Source organism: Oncorhynchus mykiss, chromosome 2 (genome assembly GCF_013265735.2).
Source record: "Oncorhynchus mykiss isolate Arlee chromosome 2, USDA_OmykA_1.1, whole genome shotgun sequence".
NCBI lineage: Eukaryota > Metazoa > Chordata > Actinopteri > Salmoniformes > Salmonidae > Oncorhynchus > Oncorhynchus mykiss.
Window position 1 is genome coordinate 89,074,726 of NC_048566.1, and position 25,459 is coordinate 89,100,184.

The 25,459-nt window shown below is 43.2% G+C and overlaps 1 protein-coding gene across 1 annotated transcript; it reads right to left on the reverse strand.

Annotated features, from left to right (window-relative positions):
• Nucleotides 1-5,199: 5,199 nt before the first annotated feature.
• nfatc3b (nuclear factor of activated T cells 3b) lies at nt 5,200-25,330 on the reverse strand. Its single transcript, XM_021576146.2, has 9 exons — nt 24,926-25,330; nt 19,116-20,301; nt 18,531-18,693; nt 17,387-17,586; nt 13,939-14,111; nt 12,995-13,135; nt 12,862-12,917; nt 11,690-12,752; nt 5,200-6,782 (listed from the first exon to the last, which is right to left on the reverse strand). The coding sequence occupies exons 1-9, from the start codon at nt 25,011-25,013 to the stop codon at nt 6,673-6,675; spliced, it is 3,180 nt and encodes a 1,059-aa protein (XP_021431821.2). The 5' UTR covers nt 25,014-25,330; the 3' UTR covers nt 5,200-6,672.
• Between the last annotated feature and the right edge of the window lie 129 nt (nt 25,331-25,459).

Consider the following 25,459-nt stretch of genomic DNA (forward strand, 5'->3'; position numbering starts at 1 on the left):
GGTGGTTTTGGAGCAGTGGCTTCTTCATTGCCAAGCAGCCTTTCAGGTTATGTCGATATAGGACTTGTTTTACTGTGGATATAGATACTTTGGTACCCGTCTCCTCCAGCATTTTCACAAGGTCCTTTGCTGTTCTGGGATTGACTTGCACTTTTCGCACCAAAGTACGTTAATCTCTAAGAGACAGAACGCGTCTCCTTCCTGAGCGGTATGACGGCTGCGTGGTCCCATGGTGTTTATACTTACTATTGTTTGTACAGATGAACGTGATACTTTCAGGCATTTGGAAATTGCTCCCAAGGATGAAACGGACTTGTGGAGGTCAACACTTTTTTTCTGAGGTCTTGGCTGATTTCTTTGGATTTCCCCATGATGTCAAGCAAAGAGGCACTGAGTTTGAAGGTACACCTCCAATTGACTCAAATTATGTCAATTAGCCTATCAGAAGCTTCTAAAGCCTTGACATCATTTTCGGGAATTTTCCAAGCTGTTTGAAGGCACAGTCAACTTGATGTATGTAAACTTCTGACCAACTGGAATTGTGATACAGTGAATTAAAAGTGAAATAATCTGTCTGTAAACAATTGTTGGAAAAATTACTTGTGTCATGCACAAAGTAGATGTCCTAACTGACATGCCAAAACCATAGTTTGTTAACAATACATTTGTGGAGTGGTTGAAAAACGAGTTTTAATGACTCCAACCTAAGTGTATATAAACTTCTGACTTCAACTGTACCTAGGTGTCTGGTTAGTCTGTAAACTCTCGTTCCAGACTCACATTAAGCATCTCCAATCCAAAATTAAAAAATTATCTTCCTATTTTGCAACAAAGCCTCCTTCACTCATGCTGCCAAACATACCCTCATAAAACTGACTTTGGCGATGTCATTTACAAAATAGCCTCCAACTCTCTACAAACTGGATGTAGTCTATCACAAGGGCAGCAGAGGTGGCAGGTAGCCTAGTGGTTAGAGCATTGGACTAGTAACCAAAAGGCTGCAAGATCAAGTCCCCGAGCTGACAAGGTAAAAAATCTGTTGTCGTTGAAAATAAGAATTTGTTCTTAACTGAATTGTCTAGTTAAATAAAGGTAAAACATAAACGATGCCATCCATTTTGTCACCAAAGCCCCATATACTACCCACCACTGTGACCTGTATGCTCTCGTTGGCTGGCCCTTGCTACATAGTCATCGACAAACCCACTTGCTCCAGGTCATCTATACGTTTTTGCTAGGTAAAGCCCTGCCTTATCTCAGCTCACTGGTCACAATAGCAACACCCACCGGTAGCACGCGCACCAGGAGGTATATTTCACTGGTCCTACCCAAGCCAACACCTGCTTTGGCCGCCTTTCCTTCCAGTTCTCTGCTGCCTATGACTGGAACGAATTACAAAAATCACTAAAGCTGGAGACATATCTCCCTCTCTAACTTTAAGCATCAGCTGTCAGAGCAGCTTACCGATCACTGTACCTGTACACAGCCAATCTGCAAATAGCACACCCAACTACCTCATTCCCATATTGTTATTTATCTTTTTGCTCTTTTGCACCCCAGTATCTCTACTTGCACATCATCATCTGCACATCTTCACTCCAGTGTTAATGCTAGTGTAATTATTTCGCCTCTATGGCCTATTTATTGCCTCACTTCTGTCATGATGTGGCCCTTTCTGGGTATAGAGCGTGGCATCCCCCTCTCTCTCCTCTCCTACACCCAGGTTCTGTTATCTCAGGTTGTAAATTCCTGAAGGAGACTCTCTCCTCCTGGCCACACAGTATAGAGAGAGAGAGTTTCACAATATAACAAAGGAACTTCTTCTACATCACAGAACTTGAGAACTGAACAATATCCATGTTTTGGAGAATGTGTAAACGGTCGGTGGAGAAGCCAGCTACGACCCGGTCCGTTTTGTTTCATGTTTGTGACCTCATGAAAGACAATACAGCCACATTACAATAACTATGTTTATACAGGAGCCTCGGTTATGAGGTTTGCGTCTAATTATTGTATAAAATGAATGAGTAAAGATGAAACTATTTGTGAAATGATGTGATGCTGTGTTAAACCATTAATGTGAGAGTATTGTATTCCCTTTAAAGTTGAACTAAGTCATTGGCCCGCCCCCAGGAGCACAGACATTATCTGGCTCATGGGACAGCCCTTTTCTACTGTTACAAATAAAAACCCCACCTGAAGAAATCCTCTTCAGATCATGCGTACCTCGATCACCGAGGGGGCAAAGGTAGGAGTAGAGATCACAAAAACCTCAGTATAAGCTAAGGTTGTAATGGTTGTTGAATTCCCAACCATACCACGTTGAGCATTGGCTACACGGGTGGAAATGGTTAAACTCTGAGACTATCGATCCCAACAAAATAAGAGCAAATCTTCGATACAAATTACTAGTCTGCAGCTAGAAATTATGTTGACCTGGAATGCGAAGACAACCGCCGAAACATCTATTTTATAAGAACATTTCTGAATGGTACTCTGAAGTATCCATTCTAACCACGAAAGACTCCAGGGAAGCAGAGAGATGCTTGGATGAACATTCCAACAGAAAGACAGACGATTCCAACAGAGATCACAGCGACAGACTGAGCGTAAACATATATTGATTGCAATTATTCCCGAATGAGTGAGCGTTCATGTGCAAAGGATTAGCATTTCAATTAATATAATTATCAACTGTTTTAGTGACTCTTTTGTCTTTCGCCCCCTTCTCAGTCCACACCCACTTCCCTTTGTACGCCAAGCCGTCATATCGGCTTAGCCCACTAGGGAACCTCCCCTATCATTTCCTTGTAACCATATCTACTGTTTGTTTGTTTGTTTATGCAATTCTGGGATGATTTAGTTAGTTAGTAAATAAATGATTAATACATGATTAAGGCACTGCAGGATTTTAATCCATGACGGCGTAGTGTGTTACTAATGGTTTTCTTTGAGACTGTGGTCCTAGCTCTCTTCAGGTCATTGACCAGGTCCTGCTGTGTAGTTCTGGGCTGATCCCTCACCTTCCTCATGATCATTGATGCCCCACGAGATTGGGTTGAGATCTGGAGACTGGCTAGGCCACTCCAGGACCTTGAAATGCTTCTTACGAAGCCACTCCTTCGTTGCCTGGGCGGTGTGTTTGGGATCATTGTCAGGCTGAAAGACCCAGCCACGTTTCATCTTCAATGCCCTTGCTGATGGAAGGAGGTTTTCACTCAAAATCTCACGATACATGGCCCTATTCATTCTTTCCTTTACACGGATCAGTCGTCCTGGTCCCTTTGCAGAAAAACAGCCCCAAAGCATGATGTTTCCACCCTCATGCTTCACAGTAGGTATGGTGTTCTTTGGATGCAACTCAGCATTCTTTGTCCTCCAAACATGACGAGTTGAGTTTTTACCAAAAAGGTCTATTTTGGTTTCATCTGACCATATGACATTCTCCCAATCTTCTTCTGGATCATCCAAATGCTCTCTAGCAAACTTCAGACGGGCCTGGACATGTACTGGCTTAAGCAGGGGGACACGTCTGGCACTGCAGGATTTGAGTCCCTGGCGGCGTAGTGTGTTACTGATGGTAGGCTTTGTTACTTTGGTCCCAACTCTCTGCAGGTCATTAACTAGATCCCCGTTCTTGTGATCATTTTGACCCCATGGGGTGAGATCTTGCGTGGAGCCCCAGATCGAGGGAGATTATCAGGGGTCTTGTATGTCTTCCATTTCCTAATAATTGCCCCCACAGTTGATTTCTTCAAACCAAGCTGCTTACCTATTGCAGATTCAGTCTTCCCAGCCTGGTGCAGGTCTACAATTTTGTTTCTGGTGTCCTTTGACAGCTCTTTGGTCTTGGCCATAGTGGAGTTTGGAGTGTGACTGTTTGAGGTTGTGGACAGGTGTCTTTTATACTGATAACAAGTTCAAACAGGTGCCATTAAAACAGGTAACGAGTGGAGGACAGAGGAGCCTCTTAAAGAAGAAGTTACAGGTCTGTGAGAGCCAGAAATCTTGCTTGTTTGTAAGTGACCAAATACTTATTTTCCTCCATAATTTGCAAATAAATTCATTAAAAATCCTACTATGTGATTTTCTGGATTTTTTTCCCTCATTTTGTCTGTCATAGTTGAAGTGTACCTATGATGCAAATTACAGGCCTCTCTCATCTTTTTAAGTGGGAGAACTTGCACCATTGGTGGCTGACTAAATACTTTTTTGCCCCACTGTATGTTTCCCATTTATTTTTTTTATTTTACCTTTATTTAACCAGGCAAGTCAGTTAAGAACAAATTCTTATTTTCAATGACGGCCTGGGAACAGTGGGTTAACTGCCTGTTCAGGGGCAGAACGACAGATTTGTACCTTGTCAGCTCGGGGGTTTGAACTCACAACCTTCCGGTTACTAGTCCAACGCTCTAACCACTAGGCTACCCTGCCGCCCCACCCATGCCAATAAAGGGGGAGCCGGCCAGGCGGAGACAGGAAGGGCAGTTCATCACTCCTTGCTGTCCACCTTTGCTGCCATGGGCCAAACTACACTCAATCATAGGACCTACTGAAGAGATGTGTCCTCAGTAAAGACTTAGAAGTCGAGACTGAGTCTTGCGTCTCTCACATGGATTGGCAAATCATTCCATAAAAATTAAGCTCTATAGGAGAGAGCCCTGCCTCCAGCTGCTTGTGTAGAAATTCTAGGGACAATAAGGCCTGCATCTTGTGACCATAGCATAGTCTCCAAATCGGAGAGATAGGTAGGAGCAAGTCCATGAAATGCTTTGTAGGTTAGCAGTAAAACCTTAAAATCAGCACGAGCCTTAACAGGATGGCAGGCTACCACTGGAGTAAAATTATCAAATTTTTTGGTTCTCGTCAAGATTCTAGCAGTCGTATTTAACACTAACTGAAGTTCCTTAAGAAGGATGCCTGTATCTTTGTAGAGAATGGGTGAATGGGATGTTTTTTACCCATCTACCAATAGGTGCCCTTCTTTGCATGTCATTCGAAAACCTCCCTGGTATTTCTGTTTGAGTCTGTTTGAAATTCACTGCTCGACTGTGGGACCTTACATATAATTGTATGTGTGGGGTACAGAGATGAGATAGTCATTCCAAAATCATGTTAAACACAATTGTTGCACACAGTGTCCATGCAACTTATTATGTGACTTATTAAGCTTTCCATAACAAAGGGGTTGAATACTTATTGACTCAAGATATTTCAGATTTTAATTTGAAAATAATTTACAAAAATTTCTAAAAACATAATTCCACTTTGACATTATGGGCTATTGTGTAGGCCAGTGAAACAAAATCTGAATTTAATCAATTTAAAAAAAGTCAAGGGGTGTGAATACTTTCTGAAAACACTGTACATGTTGTCCCATTCCTGTGGTCGCAACATCATGCATGTGTTGACTGAGTGGGAAAAAAGGAGAAAGTGTAACCACCTACACCCACGACCCACCTGTTGTAGGCCTATATCATTTTGATACCACTCATAGATACAGCTAACAAGATTTTTTACATTTGTTTTCTTTTAATTGAACAAAACCACCCGATGAAGAAACTTTGACTTTGAAATAGCTGCTTCACACCTGACATATTGCCAAAGAGTGTCATATAATTCTTTATAATATTGTACATTCTTTGGAAAGTAAAATCCTAAAATAGAAAATGGGCAGACAATACCAGGCCGTCAATACAAGGCTATGAAAATGAATCATTATTCTAAAGAATCATACAACTGCAAGAGCTACAGTATAAAAAAATAGATTAAAATCTAATATATTTTGCCAATAAATATTACAATAATACAGCATTTACTATTTGGCCTTCTTCAGCCTCTTCATTGACATCAAGGTTCTTTCAACAGCAAATTAGTCATTTTTATGCATTTATAGACATTTTAGCTGTGACATATTTTAGCTGTGCCTCCATCTGCTCTTTTTCAAAAGGCAGCAGGAAGATCTTTGGTATGAGAGACATAGCCATCTTTTTTCCTGAAAGATACTTTAGTTTGACTTGAAAATCGTGATCTGTTAAACAGGCATAACTTCTCTACAACCTAACCACCTATATGAATTACCAGTGACTGGGTTGGTAATTGCACCAGTTAAAGACATGCTTGGGAACTTTGGTGACTACTAATTATTTGTTCAACCTCCCGCTTTGGGATGGATGTGTCAATGTGTAGTTCATACATGCATAATCTATGAGCAGAATTACTGTTTTATCTCAATTAGTCACGAAATCCCTAGTTTGAAAGCGACTGTTTTTTGTGAAGCTGTGCTGTGCCATTTTTGCCACATTTTCCCCCACATGGGCCAGCCCCCTAGCAATTTAAGTTCTAGCCAATAAGCTTCAGCCCCTCGCCATTTGACAGCTAGCAAGATGCACACACAGCAGAGCGACAGAGAGAGCAATGACTTGGTGCACATATGTGACATAGTATGCAATTTTCAGGGACAACTTTTGGCTTGTAAGCGCTACTTTCAAAACTACTGGCTAAAAAGTATACAAAAGGACAGGAGAATCTCTTTAAGCCACCACAGTTTTGCCATCAAAATTGTGATCAGTTATAATAGAACTGCCAAATGCATTGATAGCACCAGTCAACTCATGTCCTGAGTAATGATGATTAGAAAATGAATGAAAGACAAAGAATGGAAGAACATTATCACTGGAGAATCACAGAATCCCATTCATAAGGATCCTGTCCTGGTTGGCTGGACTCTGCTGCACTACCACCAACGAGCTGAGATATGTCTCTGTCGATGATCTCATTCACTGCAAAAGAGAGACACACGGGGGTTTAGTTTCAAGTCTCTTGTTGTTGGCATCTGTATAGTTGATTCAGCCATCTGAGGGCAGCATTGCCCATCTCCTAAATATAAACCAAATCACAAATGTAAAAGTAAGTAAATGACACATCAAGCAATACAACACTGACACATACAATGCAGGGCATTGTTGATACAGATGTAGGATCTTAATTTGAACCAGTTTGCTACAGCTGGAAAATAATCCTGTAGCAATAGGAAATGTGAATTATTATGTTGATTATAATTCATTAATATATTTTGTAAGGGATGATACACATTACGTTAGGGCAAATCAGGTTTAAATTTTACAAACTTTAGAAGTATTTGCATTTCCTGCTGTGCCGAGAACCTACATCTGTACATTGTATTATTTTAATGACACTCTCCATCTACAGATGTCACGCATTATGAAAAACAACCAAGCATTGAGGCCTGGTCTAAAGGTTAGAATTGGCTGTATGGTGAAACATTTTCTGGAGCTTTATCAAAGGGTGTGATCCATGTCGATGGCTGAGGCTTCGGTCTGTATTTGTGATGTCTATTTATATTCCCCACAGTGCAACAAAAACACATGGATTATAAGGCCACATATACACTGTCTATTCATAGCCTGCCCATGAAAATGTGGTGTATGAAACCCGAGCTGTGTATGAGGGTAGATGAAAGACCATATGTAAAAAAGCAAGGAAAAAAACATGTTTAATTGTCACATACACTGGACAGGTGCAGTGAAATGTGTTGTTTTACAGGGTCAGCCATAGTAGTACGGCACCCATGAAGCAAATTGGGGTTAAATCCCTTGCTGAAGGGCACAGCGACAGATGTTTCACCTTGTCGGCTTGGGTATTCAAATCATCAGGCCTTTTGGTTACTGGCCCAACGCTCTAACTGCTTACCTGCCGCCCAAACAAACATATGTAAACAAACACACAGCACCAGGCTAGCACTGTTGGTACCGAAATAACAAGTCCCTGGCTTTCCCAACCAACAGACTGACGGGAACTCAAGACAGCTTGACTGCACCAGCTCCCGTCCTCCAAGACCAGTTACAAGACACTATAAGGGCCGTAAACTATTTTATGCTTTAAGCAAAACCAAATTACTAAACCTAAAAGATCCCAGCACTGTAAATCAATGAAATCACTGTCATTTGAAATTAAAATCGAATCAAATCAAATTTTATTTGTCACATACACTTGGTTAGCAGATGTTAATGCGAGTGTAGCGAAATGCTTGTCGTGGATTAAATCATTTGAATTAAATCATTATCACCTAATGTGGCATAAGCTTGCTGTACCCTAATTTATGTATCAGAGTCGCAGAAACCCTGTAGGGTGAAAGTCCAAGTTCAAAGAGGACCCTTCCACCAAACTCAGACCAGGGGTCTTATTTCCAAGCCATATGTAGTGAGGGGGTTGTGGGGTTGTTATGAATACCTGTCATCACTGCACTGTGACAGCTGTGCCACAGACAGTAACTGAAGAAGATTAGCATGCAAAGTACCTTTAGTCTCTTCTGTGTGATTATAGTGTCTATGCTATACCAATCACAGTTAAAAGTGTTATCTCCTCAACTAGCAACCAGGGCCCCTGCCTATAATTAACCTAGATCAGCATTCTTCAACTATGTTCCTGGAGAGCTACCTGGTAATAGGTTTTCACTCCAACCCCAGTTGTGACTAACCTGATGCAGCTGATCAACCAGCTAATTATTATAATCAGGTATGCTAGATAACCTACGGGACGGTAGCTCTCCAGGAACAGGGTTGGAGAGCCCTGACCTAGATCGTATTGTACGCAAACACACATAAACATATGTGCACAAGCGCGCACACACACATACATGGGCAGGCAGCCATGCAGCCCTGTAGGACAGCAAACAAAGACCCAGTGGGCATATGCCTATGGTGACAAGAAAACTGGGCAACAGTGACCGACTGTGTGGTTGGGACAAACACAGTCCGTCCAGCGAGAGGTGATTCATTAAAATATCTGGTCGGCATGGTGAGAGCCTGAGAGCTTAATAGTTCATTGCCTGGCCCCTGAAGGCTTGTAATTACAGCCAGCCCTACTGCTGCCTATCACCTAGCCCACAGTGCAATGGCATCCATTGATTCCTGCACTGTAATGTTCTTTATTTTTGCTTTCTAACCGATTTCTTTAAAGTAACTCCCCTGAGAATAAAATAAATAAGACCGATCAGATAGGGAAAAATCATCTATTCTACCCCTTCATTCATAACTAATGGCCCAGTAATAACTGTGCTCTAAATACCCAATATCAAACATTTTATAGTCCCGTACCCCTTTAAACATTCAACCTCCAGCTACATACCCCCTCTAGCACAAGGGTCAGCGCACTCTCAAATGTTGTTTTTTGTCATCATTGTAAACCTGCCACACACACACTATACGATACATTTATTAAACATAAGAATAAGTGTGAGTTTTTGTCAAAAGGCAGCTCGTGGGAAGTGACAAAGAGCTCTTATAGGACCAGGTCACAAATAATAATAATCAATAATTTTGCTCTTTATTTAACCATCTTACATATACAACTTTATTTGTTCATTGAAAATTGTGAATAACTCACCACAGGTTAATGAGAAGGGTGTGCTTAAAATGATGCTCATAACTCTGCAATTTTGTTTTGTATTGGACAGAGTCTTAAATCATTTTCCACACACGGTCTGTGCCTGTATTTATTTTGTCATGCTAGTGAGGGCCTAGAATCCACTCTCACATAGGTACGTGGTTGCAAAGGACATCAGTGTCTTAACAGTGCGATTTTCCAATGCAGGATAGAAATCTGCCAGTGGCTTCTGATTAAATTACATTTTCACAGAACCGCTTGTTTCAATTTCGATGAGGCTCTCTTGTTCAGATATTGGTAAGTGGACTGGAGGCAGGGCATGAAAGGGATAACGAATCCAGTTGTTTGTGTCATCTGTTTCGGGAATGTAACTGCGTAATTGCACACCCAACTCACTCAGGTGCTTCGCTATACCACATTTGATGTCGTCCATTTGCACACAAAAAAATCATACAATGATGGAAAGACCTGTGTGTTGTCCTTGTTAATGCAGACCGAGAAGAGCTCCAACTTCTTAATCATAGCCTCAATTTTGTCCCGCACATTAAATATAGTTGCAGACAGTCCATTGAATATAGTTCCTGTAATCCTAGATTCAGATCATTCAGGTAAGAAAAAACATCCCCCAGATAGGCCAGTCGTGTGAGAAACCCGTCATCATGCAAGCTGTCAGGCATTCCTTTGGCAGCAAGAGCCTCTCGGTGGATGCTGCAGTGTACCCAAGTGGCGTCTGGAGCAACTGCTTGCACGCTCGTTACCACTCCGTTATGTCTCCCTGTCATTTTGCGGCATCAGTACAGATACCAACACATCTCGACCACCAAAGTCCATTTGATGTCACAAAGCTGTCCAGCACTTAAAAAATATCCTCTCCTGTTGTCCTGGTTTCCAGTGGTTTGCAGACGAGGATGTCTTCCTTAATTGACCCCCCCATAAATGTAACAGACATATACCAGGAGCTGTGTCAGGTCCACCATGTCTGTTGACTCATCCAGCTGTAACGCATAGAATTCACTGGCTTGTATGCGAAGAAGTAATTGTTTCAAAACATTTCCTGCCATGTCACTGATGCATCCTGAAACAGTGTTGTTTGATAAAGTCATTGTCTGTATAGCTTTTTTGGCCTTCCCCCAGCATTGTCCCAGCCATATATTTTTACCTTTATTTAACTAGGCAAGTCAGTTAAGAACAAATTCTTATTTTCAATGACGGCCTAGGAACAGTGGGTTAACTGCCTGTTTAGGGGCAGAACGACAGATTTGTACCTTGTCAGCTTGGGGGTTTGAACTTGCAACATTCCAGTTACTAGTCCAATGTTCAAACCACTAGGCTACCCTGCTGCCGATATCTGCAGCAGCAGGAAGAATGAAGTCCTCCACAATAGTATGGGGCTTGCCTGTCCTCGTCACTCGGTAGCTCACCATATAAGACTCTTCCAGCCCCTTCTTATTAATGGTATCTGCTTTTATACATAAAAGTAGTCTTAATTCTTGCTCAAAAAACTCCCGCGGCTTATTTTTCAAATTGCCGTGTTTTGTTTCTAAATGTCTGCGCAAGAGTGATGGTCTCATCAAGTTGTAAGATAGTACTTTTGCACATATAGCACATTGTAGATGAGGAAAGGCACTACTCCCAATATAAGTGTACCCCAAATCAATGTAGTTCTCATCATATTTGTGTCTCTTCGATGGTCCAACGTCCCTGTCTGTTGTTAGGTGCTTTCCCGGGTGAGGGGGCAGTAGCTCTTCGGCTGCATCAGATTCACAACTGTCAGTGTCCATGCGAGCTGGGCTAACAACAAATGTAGAATTACTGATGTGCTTGTGGAAGCAGAACAACTTTTTTTTAACCATTTAACTATTTTTGAGCAAACTGAATGAGCAGCAGCTACGTTTGACTACATACGGACCGTTAGTGGAATTCCCGAGAGAGTAACGGTTAATGTAATTTGATGTTAATTATTTGAGTAGGCTACCTGTATTCGACATTGTGTTGTTATTTTGCTGAACACCAGATTGTTTAATTTTATCTTTGGCAGTAAAACGAGGATACTCAGGCGAGAAAAAAAACTCACACAAATGTATAGCGCCGTTGAAAAATATACTGTTTGAAAATGTTAGAATATTTAAATGTTTTATATAAATGTTTTTAATAATAAAAATACATATTTTTATATTAATCACATTTTTATTTGCCGTACCCTCAACAGCATTGCGCATACCCCAGTACCCCAGTTTGGGAATACCTGCCCTAGAGAACATTTATCATCTGAGCCTCTTACCATCATCCAGTGTGATCTCCTGGAGCCCCATGTTGCCGAGAGGCAGCTTCTCCTCTGGTTCCTGCTTGATGTTCACTTTCCCATGGTCGTTTGAGAAATGGAAATGGGGGGCCGGGGGACACTCCTGGGGGTCACTACTAGAGGCCAGGCCCTGGGCTCTGCTGGGGGACAGTTGCCTCAGAGGACCCCCAGAGGAGGCTGATGCTGACGGGGAGGTGGAGCAGGTTGCTTGTGCTCCAGGGGTGGGGGAATACGAGGCAGGCAAGTTTCTTGCAGAGTGATAGCTCAGATTATACTCAGCCTGTAGGGCTACCAGATCAGAGTCTGATTGGGAGCAGTGGTAGCTTAGAGAGTGCAGCTGGGTTGTATTCTGGGTGTGGTTTCCCGCAGACTGGAGAGTGGCGCCAGAGAGATCAGGTCCAATGAGGTTCTGGTACATTTCCCTATGAGGGCTGGAGGCAGCTGGTCTGGTCTGGGCAGACTGAGGTCGATTGACCTGGGGTGCGGCAGGGCCAGGTCTCATGGGAGAGCTGGCCTGGCCACTGTAAGGCACATTGTGTTGTGTGACCTGATAGACAGGCCTTGTCCGAATGGGTGGCATGGGGTCAGGTGTATGCACAAGGCTTATCTGCTGGTATCCCATACGGGGGCTGTAGCTGTGGAGGTGAGGGGAGTGCTGAAGAGGCGAGGAGCAAGAGGGAGTGTATGCTGCCTGGGAGGGTGGATCACAAGGCACTGGGTGACCACCAGAGGAACCATACAAGGGCTTGTCCTGAGAGAAGGCCCCGTCTGGAGAAGTCAGCTGGCTGCTGGTTGGATCTAGGCCAGGGGGATTGGTGCAGGTAGACAGATAGGCTGAGTCTCCGTGCTCTTGCTTCACCCGAGTAGCCACAACTGCACAGTCAATGGCAGTGGGATAATGGTGTGGAGAAGCACCAGCCAAGTATGTGAAGTTTTGTGTCTGGCTTCTTCTCCTCTTCCCGTTACACACATAGAACTGCACCTGGATTGCAGAGCTCACAGTTGTGTTGTGGTAGGTAGGAATCTCAACCACGATTCTGGACTGCAAAGAGAACGTTTCAAAATTATTTATTATCTATTCAAGGGATTCACGGTTTCTGTGAGGTCCATTTCATGTAACTTTTATTAACGTAATGTACATTACTACTTACTATTTTACTCTTTTCACCAATAACTTTTCCATCAACTTCCCATTGTGTGTGTCCATCTGGAGAGATAAAACATCACAATTAATAACACGTTAATAAACCTCTGCTAAAGTTGGGCAGCATCACCATCTCTTACCAGGGCTTTTCTCCAGGAAGATGACCTTTGACTCTGGGGATATGTTGGATCCGGTGATGACCATCTCCTCTCCCCCACTGACCAAGCAGCTGACGGGACTGCAGCTCTCCATCTGGGGAAGGTCTGTGGCCGAGCGCTGGGCTGCAAGCCAATTACATTTAACTATTAAATATACTATACAGTAAAACAACATTATGTAAGCTACTGTATAAAATAAATTCAAGGGGAAACCTCTGACTTCTAGTTATAGCCTTGCCTAATTATTATAGCCAATAACTTAATACAGGTTACATAAATAAAGAGTATTCCTGGTCAAGTCGGCAGGGTAGCCTAGCGGTTAGAGTGTTGGACTAGTAACCAAAAGGTTGCAAGATCAAATCCCCGAGCTGACAAGGTAAAAATGTGTTGTTCTCCCCCTGAACAAGGCAGTTAACCCACTGTTCCTAAGCTGTCATTGAAAATAAGAATTTGTTCTTAACTGACTTGTTAAATAAAGGTAAAAAAAAATGTAAAGTCCCATAATGGAGAAAAACTCAGGACTCTATGAATCATGTACATGTATCTTTGAATGTTTGTACATACCAGAGACCATCAACTAGAGGATGGTCAGGGGGCCGGTACATAATTACAGATAATTTGTGGACCAGATATATTTAACTAAAACATAATAATTTCAAACCTTGCTACATTTGTATACGATCATATATATATTTCTCTATTATGCATGGGAATAATTTGGAACAGATTTCCAAAATGATGATATGCTGGTGTTTTTAGTCTTTTATGTCCAACAATCTATAAAAAATATATCTTAAAAAAAAAATATATATATTATTATTTTTTGCTCAGAAAAATAAAATCCCGCGCGGGCCAAATTTGGCCTGTGGGCCGCCAGTTGGGGAACCCTGCCATATACAATATGTAGCCCTACTGAAGATACTCACAGCACTCCACAGGAATAGAGGCAGCTTGCAGACACATGACCTTTCCACTGGGCTGAGGGATATACACACGGAATGCCACTCGCACACGCGTGTTCTTCCTCCCGATGTCTGTCTCCCCCTTCCTGAGCTCAATGTCAGAGTTCCTCAGCTTCAAGATGCCTGCACAGTCAATACTATAGAGGGGGACAAGACAACATTATATAAAGGCCATTTGAATATAAAAGCTAAAAATGGAATATACACTGCTCAAAAACAATTAAGGGAACACTAAAATAACACATCCTCGATCTGAATTAATGAAATGTTCTTATTAAATACTTTTTCCTTTACATAGTTGAATGTGCTGACAACAATATCACACAAAAATGATCAATGGAAATCTAATTTATCAACCCATGGAGGTCTGGATTTGGAGTCACACTCAAAATTAAAGTGGAAACCACACTCCAGGCTGATCCAACTTTGATGTAATGTCCTTAAAACAAGTCAACATGAGGCTCAGATGTGTGTGTGGCCTCCACATGCCTGTATGACCTCCCTACAACGCCTGGGCATGCTCCTGATGAGGTGACGGATGGTCTCCTGAGGGATCTCCTCCCAGACCTGGACTAAAGCATCCGCCAACTCCTGGACAGTCTGTGGTGCAATGTGGAGTTGGTGGATCTCGGTACCTAATGGCAGTCAGGCTACCTCTGGCGAGCACATGGAGGTGCGGCCCCCCAAAGAAATGCCACCCCACAACATGACTGACCCACCGCCAAACCGGTCATGCTGGAGGATGTTGCAGGCAGCAGAACGTTCTCCACGGCGTCTCCAGACTCTGTCACGTCTGTCACATGTGCTCAGTGTGAACCTGCTTTCATCTGTGTAGAGCACAGGGCGCCAGTGGCGAATTTGCCAATCTTGGTGTTCTCTGGCAAATGCCAAACGTCCTGCACGGTGTTGGGCTGTAAGCACAACCCCCACCTGTGGATGTCGGGCCCTCATACCACCCTCATGGAGTCTGTTTCTGACCGTTTGAGCAGACACATGCAAATTTGTGGCCTGCTGGAGGTCATTTTTCAGGGCTCTGGCAGTGCTCCTCCTTGCACAAAGGCGGAGGTAGCGGTCCTGCTGCTGGGTTGTTGCCCTCCTATGGCCTCCTCCACGTCTCCTGATGTACTGGCCTGTCTCCTGGTAGCGCCTCCATGCTCTGGACACTACGCTGACAGACACAGCAAACCTTCTTGCCACAGCTCGCATTGATATGCCATCCTGGATGAACTGCACTACCTGAGCCACTTGTGTGGGTTGTAGACTCCGTCTCATGCTACCACTAGAGTGAAAGCACCGCCAGCATTCAAAAGTGACCAAAACATCAGCCAGGAAGCATAGGAACTGAGAAGTGGTCTGTGGTCACCACCTGCAGAACCACTCCTTTATTGGGGGTGTCTTGCTAATTGCCTATAATTTCCACCTGTTGTCTATTCCATTTGCACAACAGCATGTGAAATTTATTGTCGATCAGTGTTGCTTCCTAAGTGGACAGTTTGATTTCACAGAAGTGTGATTGACTTGGAGTTACATTGTGTTGTTTAAGTGTTCCCTTTATTTGTTTGAGCAGTGTAGTAAGCTAATAAAATAGGCCCATATGAATAGTTCAAGTTTTTCATGTGTAATTTGATGGTGTTATGCAGTTTGTTGATTAGTCACAACATGTATCAGATAGTGTGAGAAAGATCTAGTCTTGAGACAAAATAATACCTGGATTTTTCTACTATGGAAGGCAGCCACATTTCCATGACAAAATAAACTCAGCAAAAAAGGAAACCTCCCTTTTTCAGGACCCTGTCTTCCAAAGATAATTCGTAAAAATCCAAATAACTTCACAGATCTTCATTGTAAAGGGTTTAAACACGGTTTCCCATGCCTGTTCAATGAATCATAACCAATTAATGAACATGCACCTATGGAATGGTCGTTAAGACACTAACAGCTTACAGATGGTAGGCAATGAAAGTCACAGAAAACTTAGGACACTAAAGAGGCCTTTCTACTGACTCTGAAAAACACCAAAAGAAAGATGCCCTTATCTGCGTGAACGTGCCTTAGGCATGCTGCAAGGAGGCATGAGGACTGCAGATGTGGCCAGGGCATAAAATTGCAATGTCCGTACTGTGAGACGCCTAAGACAGCAATACAGGAAGACAGGATGGACAGCTGATCGTCCTCGCAGTGGCAGACCACGTATAACAACACAGGATCGGTACATCCGAACATCACACCTGCGGGACAGGTACAGGATGGAAACAACAACTCTTCGAGTTACACCAGGAATGCACAATCCCTCCATCAGTGCTCAGATTGTCCGCAATAGGGTGAGAGAAGCTGGACTGAGGGCTTGTAGGCCTGTTGTCCTCACCAAACATTACCGGCAACAATGGGCACAAACCCACCGTCGCTGGACCAGACAGGACTGGCAAAAAGTGCTCTTCACTGACGAGTCTCGGTTTTGTCTCACCGGGGGTGATGGTCAGATTCGAGTTTATCGTCGAAAGAATGAGCGTTACACCCAGGCCTGTACTCTGGAGTGGGATCGATTTGGAGGTGTAGGGTCCGTCATGGTCTGGGGCGGTGTGTCACAGCATCATCGGACTGAGCTTGTTGTCATTGCAGGCAATCTCAATGCTGTGCGTTACAGGGAAGACGTCCTCCTCCCTCATGTGGTACCCTTCCTGCAGGCTCATCCTGACATGACCCTCCAGCATGACAATGCCATCAGCCACACTGCTCGTTCTGTGCATGATTTCCTGCAAGACAGGAATGTCAGTGTTCTGCCATGGCCAGCGAAGAGCCCGGATCTCAATCCCATTGAGCACGTCTGGGACCTGTTGGATCGGAGGATGAGGGCTTGGGCCATTCCCCCCAGAAATGTCTGGAAACTTGCAGGTGCCTTGGTGGAAGAGTGGGGTAACAACTCACAGCAAGAACTGGCAAATCTGGTGCAGTCCATGAGGATGAGATGCACTGCAGTATTTAATGCAGCTGATTTTGACCCCCCTTTGTTCAGGGACACATTATTCAATTTCTGTAAGTCACATGTCTGTGGAACTTGTCCAGTTTATGTCTCAGTTGTTGAATCTTGTTATGTTCATACAAATATTTACACATGTTAAGTTTGCTGAAAATAAATGCAGTTGACAGTGAGAGGACATTTCTTTTTTTGCTGAGTTTAGCAAAGCTATGGTCTGTTAAAAAATGTTTTCACTATGTAGAAATATGCTTATTCTTCAGATGACAACCCTAACCCATTTTTACATGCTATGATCTGTTCTAAATCTTAAAAAAGGAATAGAATTCACAGTGGAAACCATTTTACATTTTAGATCATAAAACCAATAAATCAGAAGCACAAATGTTATATTTTTAGCATTTGAAAACATAAATCTTGCATGGTTATGACCAGTACCTGCTGGACATATTGTTTTCGGGGAGCAGAGGTATTTCCAGAACCTTTGTACTGCTTATTACACTTTCCTGGCAAGCAGTAGCCACCGTTTTCCCTGTTACTCTGTGCACCTGGTAGAAGGCATGCGGTCTCAAGTAGCGATCGTCTGCCGTTCCAATGAAAATCTGCAGGTTGACTGGCTTCTCGTTGTATCCAATGAGCTGAAAATGAAACCAATCCATAGAGATATTAATAAGCATACTATTGAAGCATACTAGAGCATTTGATTTACAAAGCTATAAATACACTGTTTCACTTCTTCTTATGAGCACTATTTTTCTGAGCTGTTTTCTAAGCAGACCTGATTATAATGTGATTATAATGACAACATGAACTGAATAATGTATATTTCACACGCATAACTGTGTTCATCATGTTTGGGTCTATTTATAAACAGTATGCCAAAACAATACCAAAGCTCTGTACAGATAGCATTACACTCAGAGAACGTCTAAAATGTGACCTGAAGGATGAGCACTATTTAGTTTACTTATGGAGGGTTTGTAGTGCGCTTTCCCTACAGGAGTCCTGTAAGGAATATCCAGAATTGCCCGCAATGAAATGTCCAAATTGAAACCAATTGAGGTCACCACAAATTTGTTGTGCCATAAAGGAGCATGAGATTGAGGAATGTTGAACCCGCCTATGTGATGTAATGTACGGGGAAACACTGTTAGTGGCATTACAGAGGACTAGAGAGTGAAGCTGTGTGGCTTTAGCATCAGAGTCAATTCAATGTAACACTTCCTTTGATATCTCAAGATATAACACGTTGATTGACACTTCAAGGCTACAACTGAACTGCAAACAGCAGCTAATCAAAACACAATTTATGCGAACCAGGCATAACGTTTTAACCATTTTCTGTTTTGCTTTGATCTCTTTAGAGACCCTCAAAGTTTGCATTGTATCAATAGCACAATCATATTGATATTCTAGGGTGAGAGCCTGACACTGACCCTCTATAGATACATTTGTCATGTTGACTTGGATTTACATAGAAGGTGTCTAAATACTTTAGCTGTGCTAGATTGAGCTTGCCAAGTTAAAATACTAATTGAATCCAGGTCTGGTGTCATGATTTTGTGTAAGTCTTGCTTTTTACCTTGACTAAAGGGTGTCCACCTGAGGCAGCCTTGATGGCCCCCCGACTGCCCTCTGTCTCATAGTGGGCCCTGTGGTGGCCCCGCGGCTGCACATCCACCTTCAGCTCACACTGGCCAAACTGGCTGGGCAGGGGCCAGTCCAGAGGGGGCAGGGACGAGGTTCTGGGTGGGGGAGGCAACACAGGGCTGTATTAATTAGGCAGCAAATGGAAGAAAACAGACTGAAACAGGGAGGGAACTACCTGAACTTGTCCAATAAGCAATGCTCATTTTAAATGTCGTTTTTTTTTGTTACGTTTTGGTAAATTTTGCTACAGTGTGTGCACTAATGAATATGACCCAGCAGTTCTTTCTCATAAACATAGTCATTCAGATTTGGTGTTAAAAATACCATGGGGGTCTGTGTTTTGTTCTTCACCTTTAGTTAAGCTGTGCTGACCCTTTGCCTTGCTAGGGTTCTATGGTAGTACAATGTCTGCACCATGCTGAGTGATCGGGGAAATGAGAGCACGTTTTCAACCAGTGGTTGGCATTATGAAGCACGCATGTGAGTATTGATGCCAATGTGATTATGAATAACAAACCTGAAAAGGGGTGTGTTGCCAAGTTTGGGTTTGCTCCAGGTGAAGTGTGAGGGAACCGAGAGAAAAAGTTCTTCAAAAAGACCATCCTGTTTTAGAGTAGACTCAGACTCCTCTGCAGGTGAATCCAGGTTAGGCAAAGCCGCTCTGTGGTCTTCCAGCCTCTGCCCGGAATCTCCCTGTGCTTGCAATAGACCCATGTGATGAGAGGTCCTCCTGGTCTTGGACGGAACGTCTACCTCAGGGAAGCTGTACAGGAGGGCCCCCATGGCACCAGGGCTTCCAACCACCCAGGTATCCTCTGTCACACTGCCCCTGGGAGAGTGGCCCGGTGTGGGGCTGGGGGAGTGGTGTGGCGAGGGGGAGGGGGAGGCTAAGTGGACGTCGGCACTGGAGTGCCTTCTTTTCCCACAAGGGGATGTGGGTCTTGAGCCAGACCTGGAGGTGGGACGCAGGTTCAGCCAGTTCTCATCTGTGACGCTGTTGCGCGGGGAGTGACAGGGGGACTGGCGGGGCGACTGGCGAGGGGACTGGTGGGGGGACCCGCGAGGGGACTGTCGGGGCGAGAGTGAGTAGGTGTTCATGAAGTACTGCTGCTGCCACAGCTCTACCCCAAATCCCCCTGCGGCCTGGCCCTGTGGCGAGCAGACAGGGGAGGCCAGGGGAGAGGCCAGCGGGGAGCCCAGGGTGAAGCGGGCGGCCGCCTCGTTTAGCTCAGCCTCCACGTCGTCATACACATGGGAGAAGGACTCGCAGGAAGACATGTCAGACAGCCAGCTCCTGGAGGACAGGCTGCTGCAGGGGCTGGGGTTCAGGGAGGATGAGTCCCTGTAACAGGGGTCCAGGGACAGGTAGAGGTGGTCCGTGGACAAGGAACGCTCGTGGCTGCACTCCCCCCCACCATCTGCCCCGCTGATGAGCACGGCATCCTGGCTGGAGACCAGCTCTTGGTGACTAATGGATGTGATTTGGATGCTTGGGCAGTCAAATGCCTTGGGGATGTGTCCAGTGGCACTGTATCTGGAACCGTGATCTTCATAGCTGGAGCTAGGGTGGTAGTTACCATGGGCCTGCAGAGGAGCCTGGTTAGAGACAGCTTGATGGCGCTGGTGACTCTGTTGTACGTCCTGGGCCTGGCCAATAGGCTGGGTGGTGTAGTATTGCGTGCTGTCATCAGGGTCTGGACCAGCTGGGTATAGAAAGAAAGTAGGCCAATTGAGAGGGTTGTTCATTTGCAATGAAAAGTGTCTACTCTTTAGAGCATAGCAGATAAAAACAGTGACACTGCGCCCTGTATTAATCCGGAGTCCAGACAAAGGAACAGACAAACAAATTATAATTCTCTGATCTATTACTCTCTATTTGCATCTATCCGACAACAGCCTAGACTAGCCTAGAATAGGTTAACCCACTGGGAAAGGTTTGTCATAAATGCCATTGCAGTCTCTACAAAATGTGGGGAAGACTAGAGACTGACCTGTTTAGCAGGGGCCACTGTGGAATGGCGATATATAGATTAACAGCAGCACTCGCCAGGCTAATTCGTATAACTGTATGTGCTCACAGCTGTCAACAGAGCAGAAGCAGCAGCATTAGAAGTGGCCTACTACTAATAAACAGTTTCACACAGGACACACGCCCACACACACTGTTTATCTCTGGCCTGGTCTGGTCTGCATGCAAAATGCAAAGAGGGTGAAAGGTCAAATGGCTGATTGTGCCTTGATATGGAGCACATAAAATAATTGCCTTTGGCCTTGACTTATTTGCAAATGCAATGAATGTAATGAATATAAATATTATCTGATGCAACATGGGCTCAGCAACCCCTCTGGCTGAGTGGTAGAGTGTGGCGCCTGAATGAGCTGCGGGTGCCATTTACAACCGTTAGAAATAAGGAAGGAAACAGACAAGAGAAGGGCTTATGGCAAGAAGGGAGTGGGCAGCTGTTATTATGATTTATGCTCTTATATTACAGTAGACATGACCTTTCACTTTTCATACCCCAATGTCGCTGGCATTTGACCCCTTATGAGTCCCTTTCTACTGAAAACTGCTGCTGAAATCTTTATCTAAAATGGCAAAATGGGCAGTTGTCAGTAAAATAGTATTTTTTCCTACAAAGTACATAGTTATACACTGAGTATAACAACCTTAAGAACACCTTCGTAATATTGAGTTGCACACATACACAATCCATGTCTCAATTGTCTCTAGGCTTAAAAATCATTCTTTACCTTTCTCCTCCCCTTCATCTACACTGATTGAAGTGGATTTAAAGTTGCACTATGCAGAACTCGCTACACCATTTCCTGGTTGCTATAACTCTAGTTCGCCTATTGTAACAAAATAAGCTGGTATAGTGTAAAGAATTCTTGTACCATCTAAACCTCTGTGAAATATATTTTCGATAATCAAAAATATTGTATTTTCAGCTGGTGACAAAACCAAAAGTAAAAGAGCAAAAACACCACTTAAGAACAGGAAGCATAGAAATAGCGCACATAGAACAGATCTACAACTTCTTAAGACTTACTTTCAAGTAGAATGATAGATCTATAACTCACATTTCTGTGAATTTGGTCAGGTTGCCCAAAAAGTTACATATTGCCATTTTAACAAGTGACATCCATAAGGGATCAAAGCTTTCACCTGGATTCACCTGGTCAGTCTATGTCATGGAAAGAGCAGGTGTTCATAATGTGTTGTGCACTCAGCGTATATTGAGCCACTGGGATTTTGCATGTCAGTGCTGTCCAAATTTAAACTGGACCAGGATCTGATTAGATATAATCCAATGTATCAGTGCAATTTATAACTGTGTAATAAACTCAGTGGTGGAAAATTGCCCAATTGTCATACTTGAGTATAAATAAAGATACCGTAATAGAAAATGACTCAAGTAAAAGTGAAAGTCTCCCAGTAAAATACTACTTGAGTAAGAGTCTAAAAAGTATTTGGTTTTAAATATAATAAAGTATGTAATTCCATATATTAAAGCAAACCAGATGGCAAAATTGTCTTGTTTTATTTTTACAGATAGCCAGGGGCACGCTCCAACACTCAGACATCATTTACAATAAAGCATTTGTGTTTAGTGAGGTAGGCCAGAACAGAGGCAGTAGAGATGACAATGGGATGTTCTCTTGATAAGTGCATGAATTGGACCATTTTCCTGTGCTGCTAATGAGTACTTTTGGGTGTCGGGGAAAATGTTTGGAGTAAAAATTATACTGACCTAAAATATAAACACAACATGTAAAGTGTTGGTTCCATGTTTCATGAGCTGAAATAAAACATCCCAGAAATTTGCCACATGCACAAAAAGCTTATTTATCTCAAATTGTGTGCACAAATTTGCTTACATCCCGGAAAGTGAGCAGTACGTCCAACCGGCCTCACAACCACAGACCACGTGTAACCATGCTTGCCCAGAATCTCCACATCCAGCTTCACCTGCAGGATTGTCTGAGACCAGCCATCCGGACAGCTGATGAAACTGTGGGTTTGCACAATCAAATAATTTCTGCACAAACTGTCAGAAAACATCTCAGGGAAGCTTATCTGCGTGCTCGTCGTCCTCTCCAGGGTCTTGACCTGACTGCAGTTTGTCGTATTAACCGACATCAGTGGGCAAATGCTCACCTTCGATGGCCACTGGCATGCTGGAGAAGTGTGCTCTTCACAGATAAATCCCGATTTCAACTGTACCGGGCAGGTGGCAGACAGTGTGTATGGCAACGTGTTGGTGAGCAGTTTGCTGATGTCAACGTTGTGAACAGAGTGCCCCATGGTGGAGGTGGGGTTATGGTATGGGCAGGGATAAGCTACAGACAACAAACACAATTGCATTTTATTGATGCCAATTTGAAAGCACAGAGATACCGTTACGAGATCCTGAGGCCCATTATCGTGCCATTGACCCGCTATCACCTCATGTTTCAGCATGACAACATACAGCCCCATGTCGCAAGGATCTGTACACAAGCTGAAAATGTCCCAGTTATTCCATGGCTTGCATACTCACCAGACATGTCACCCATTGGGCATGTTTGGGATTCTCTGGATCGACATGTACTACAGCGTGTTTCAGTTCCCGCCAAATTCAGCAACTTCGCACATCTATTGACGAGGAGTGGGGCAATAATCAACAGCCTGGTCAACTCTATGCGAAGGAGATGTGTCGCGCTGCATGAGACAAATGGTGGTCACACCAGATACTGGCTGGTTTTCTGATCCAAACCCCTACCTCTTTTTTTAAGGTACAGTGCCGTGAAAACAATCCCTTCCCTAAAATGTTGCATATTTTTTATACTGAATGTTATCAGATCTTCAACCAAAACTTAATATTAGATAAAGGGAACCTGAGTTTACAAATAAATAATAAAAAGTGAAAATAAAAAATTGATACTTACTCTATTTAATTAACAAAGTTACGCAACACCCAATACACTTGTGTGAAGAAGCAATTGCCTCCTTACACTCAATACATTGCAAATGCTTCCTGTAGTCGTTGATCAGTCTCACATCGCTGTGGAGGAATTTTGGCCCACTCTTGCATGCAGAACTGATTTAACTCAGAGGTTTTCAAGAATGAACTGCTCATTTCAAGTCCTGCCACAACATCTCAATTGGGATAAGGTTCTTACTGTGGAATACAGAGTTTGGTTTTCGCCAGGCATAATGGGACCCATGTTGTTCAAAAAGTTATACTTTTGACTCATCTGTCCATAGGACATTCCTCCAAGAGTCTTGATGATCATCCAGGTGATTTTTGGCAAACTTGAGTCAACTTTTTGGACGAGATGAGTCCCATTGGGACGGCAGGAAGCCTAGTGGTTGGAGTGTTGGGCCAGTAACCGAAAGGTTGCTGGATTGAATCCCTGAGCTGACAAGGTAAAAATCTGTCATTGTGCCCCTGAACAAGGCAGTTAACCCACTGATCCCTGGTAGGCTGTCATTGTAAATAAGAATTTGTTCTTAACTGACTTGCCTAGTTAAATAAATTGTCTGGTACAGATACCCCAAAAAACTACTTAAGTAGTACTGTCAAGTATTTCCCTTAAGTACTTTACACCAGTGAATAAACTCCACATCATTCAGAATGGCTGGTGTATTATGCAGTGTGATCGTAAAACACTGGTCTAGTATTTTACATGTGTGTTATACGTTTTAGAACTTTCAAAATATTCATGTTGCCTAAGTCAGCTACACATTTAAAGATATAACAAGCAAATGCTTATTCAACTGAATCTGACAGTCTAGGTTTATTAGGCTACAATGGGGATAATTAACTAGATTCAGCAGCGGGACTATTTTTTTCTTGAGCGGGTGGTTTAGGGGGCCAGAACATAATTGCAAATCATTTGTAGACCAGATATATTTGATTAAAACACAATTTCAAACCTTGTTTACATTTGTGTACAATCACATATCTCTTTATTATGCATACTTTGGAACAGATTTCAAACATTTAAATCACTTGGGAGATGATTTGCTGGTGTTTTTACAGTATTTTATGTTCAACAAATACAAATAAAAACATTTGGGGTTTTTTGTTCCAGAAATTTTTTGGGCCAAATAAAATCACCCGCGAGCCAAATTCGGTCCGTGGGCCGCCAGTTGGTGAACCCTGCCCTACAAGACAGTAGCGACACATATAGGTCAATGACTGCAGCCTACATTCGTAGTTCTTCTACTTTAGCTCCAGGACCAGGTAGCCAAGGCAAATTGGCATCGAATGGTTAACTTTATAACATTCTATTACGGCTTTGGCGAATACATTGTTGCATCAAAAAAAGAAGAGAACTCACCTACGGGGCCTAGCTGTTGTTGCGCCTCCTCCCCGAAAATAAGTCTGAAGTCCAGCTCCTCATTGCCGCTAAAATTTACAGTACTCATTCGGTCTGACGAGTCGTTTTTTTTTTTGCCGTTGTTTCAGAACTGCATTCAAGATTTTAACGACGTAAGGAGGAAATACTTTTTGTTTTTACTATTAACAGCAAGAAGCCTATCCGAAGTTGTAAATAGTTAAAACGACTCCAAAATGCGTGTTCCCTCCAGACGACATTTATAACGACGTTATAATCTCTCGATACTTTACCAGTTCAGTTATGCAAATAAAAAAGACGCATAGACAATAGTTTGTCCGTAGTTATTCTCGATTACCCTTGAAGAAGCAGTCAGTCTACTCACTAAACTTCCATATTACAAACAAAGCATTGACAGACAGCTCCGTTCATGACGTCAGCTAAATCCACCACAGGCATCAGCCTGCGTACAAGTACAGTAGCTGGTGAGAGATTATTAGAGTATCAAATCACCTGACACGGCAGTGTCTCTGGATA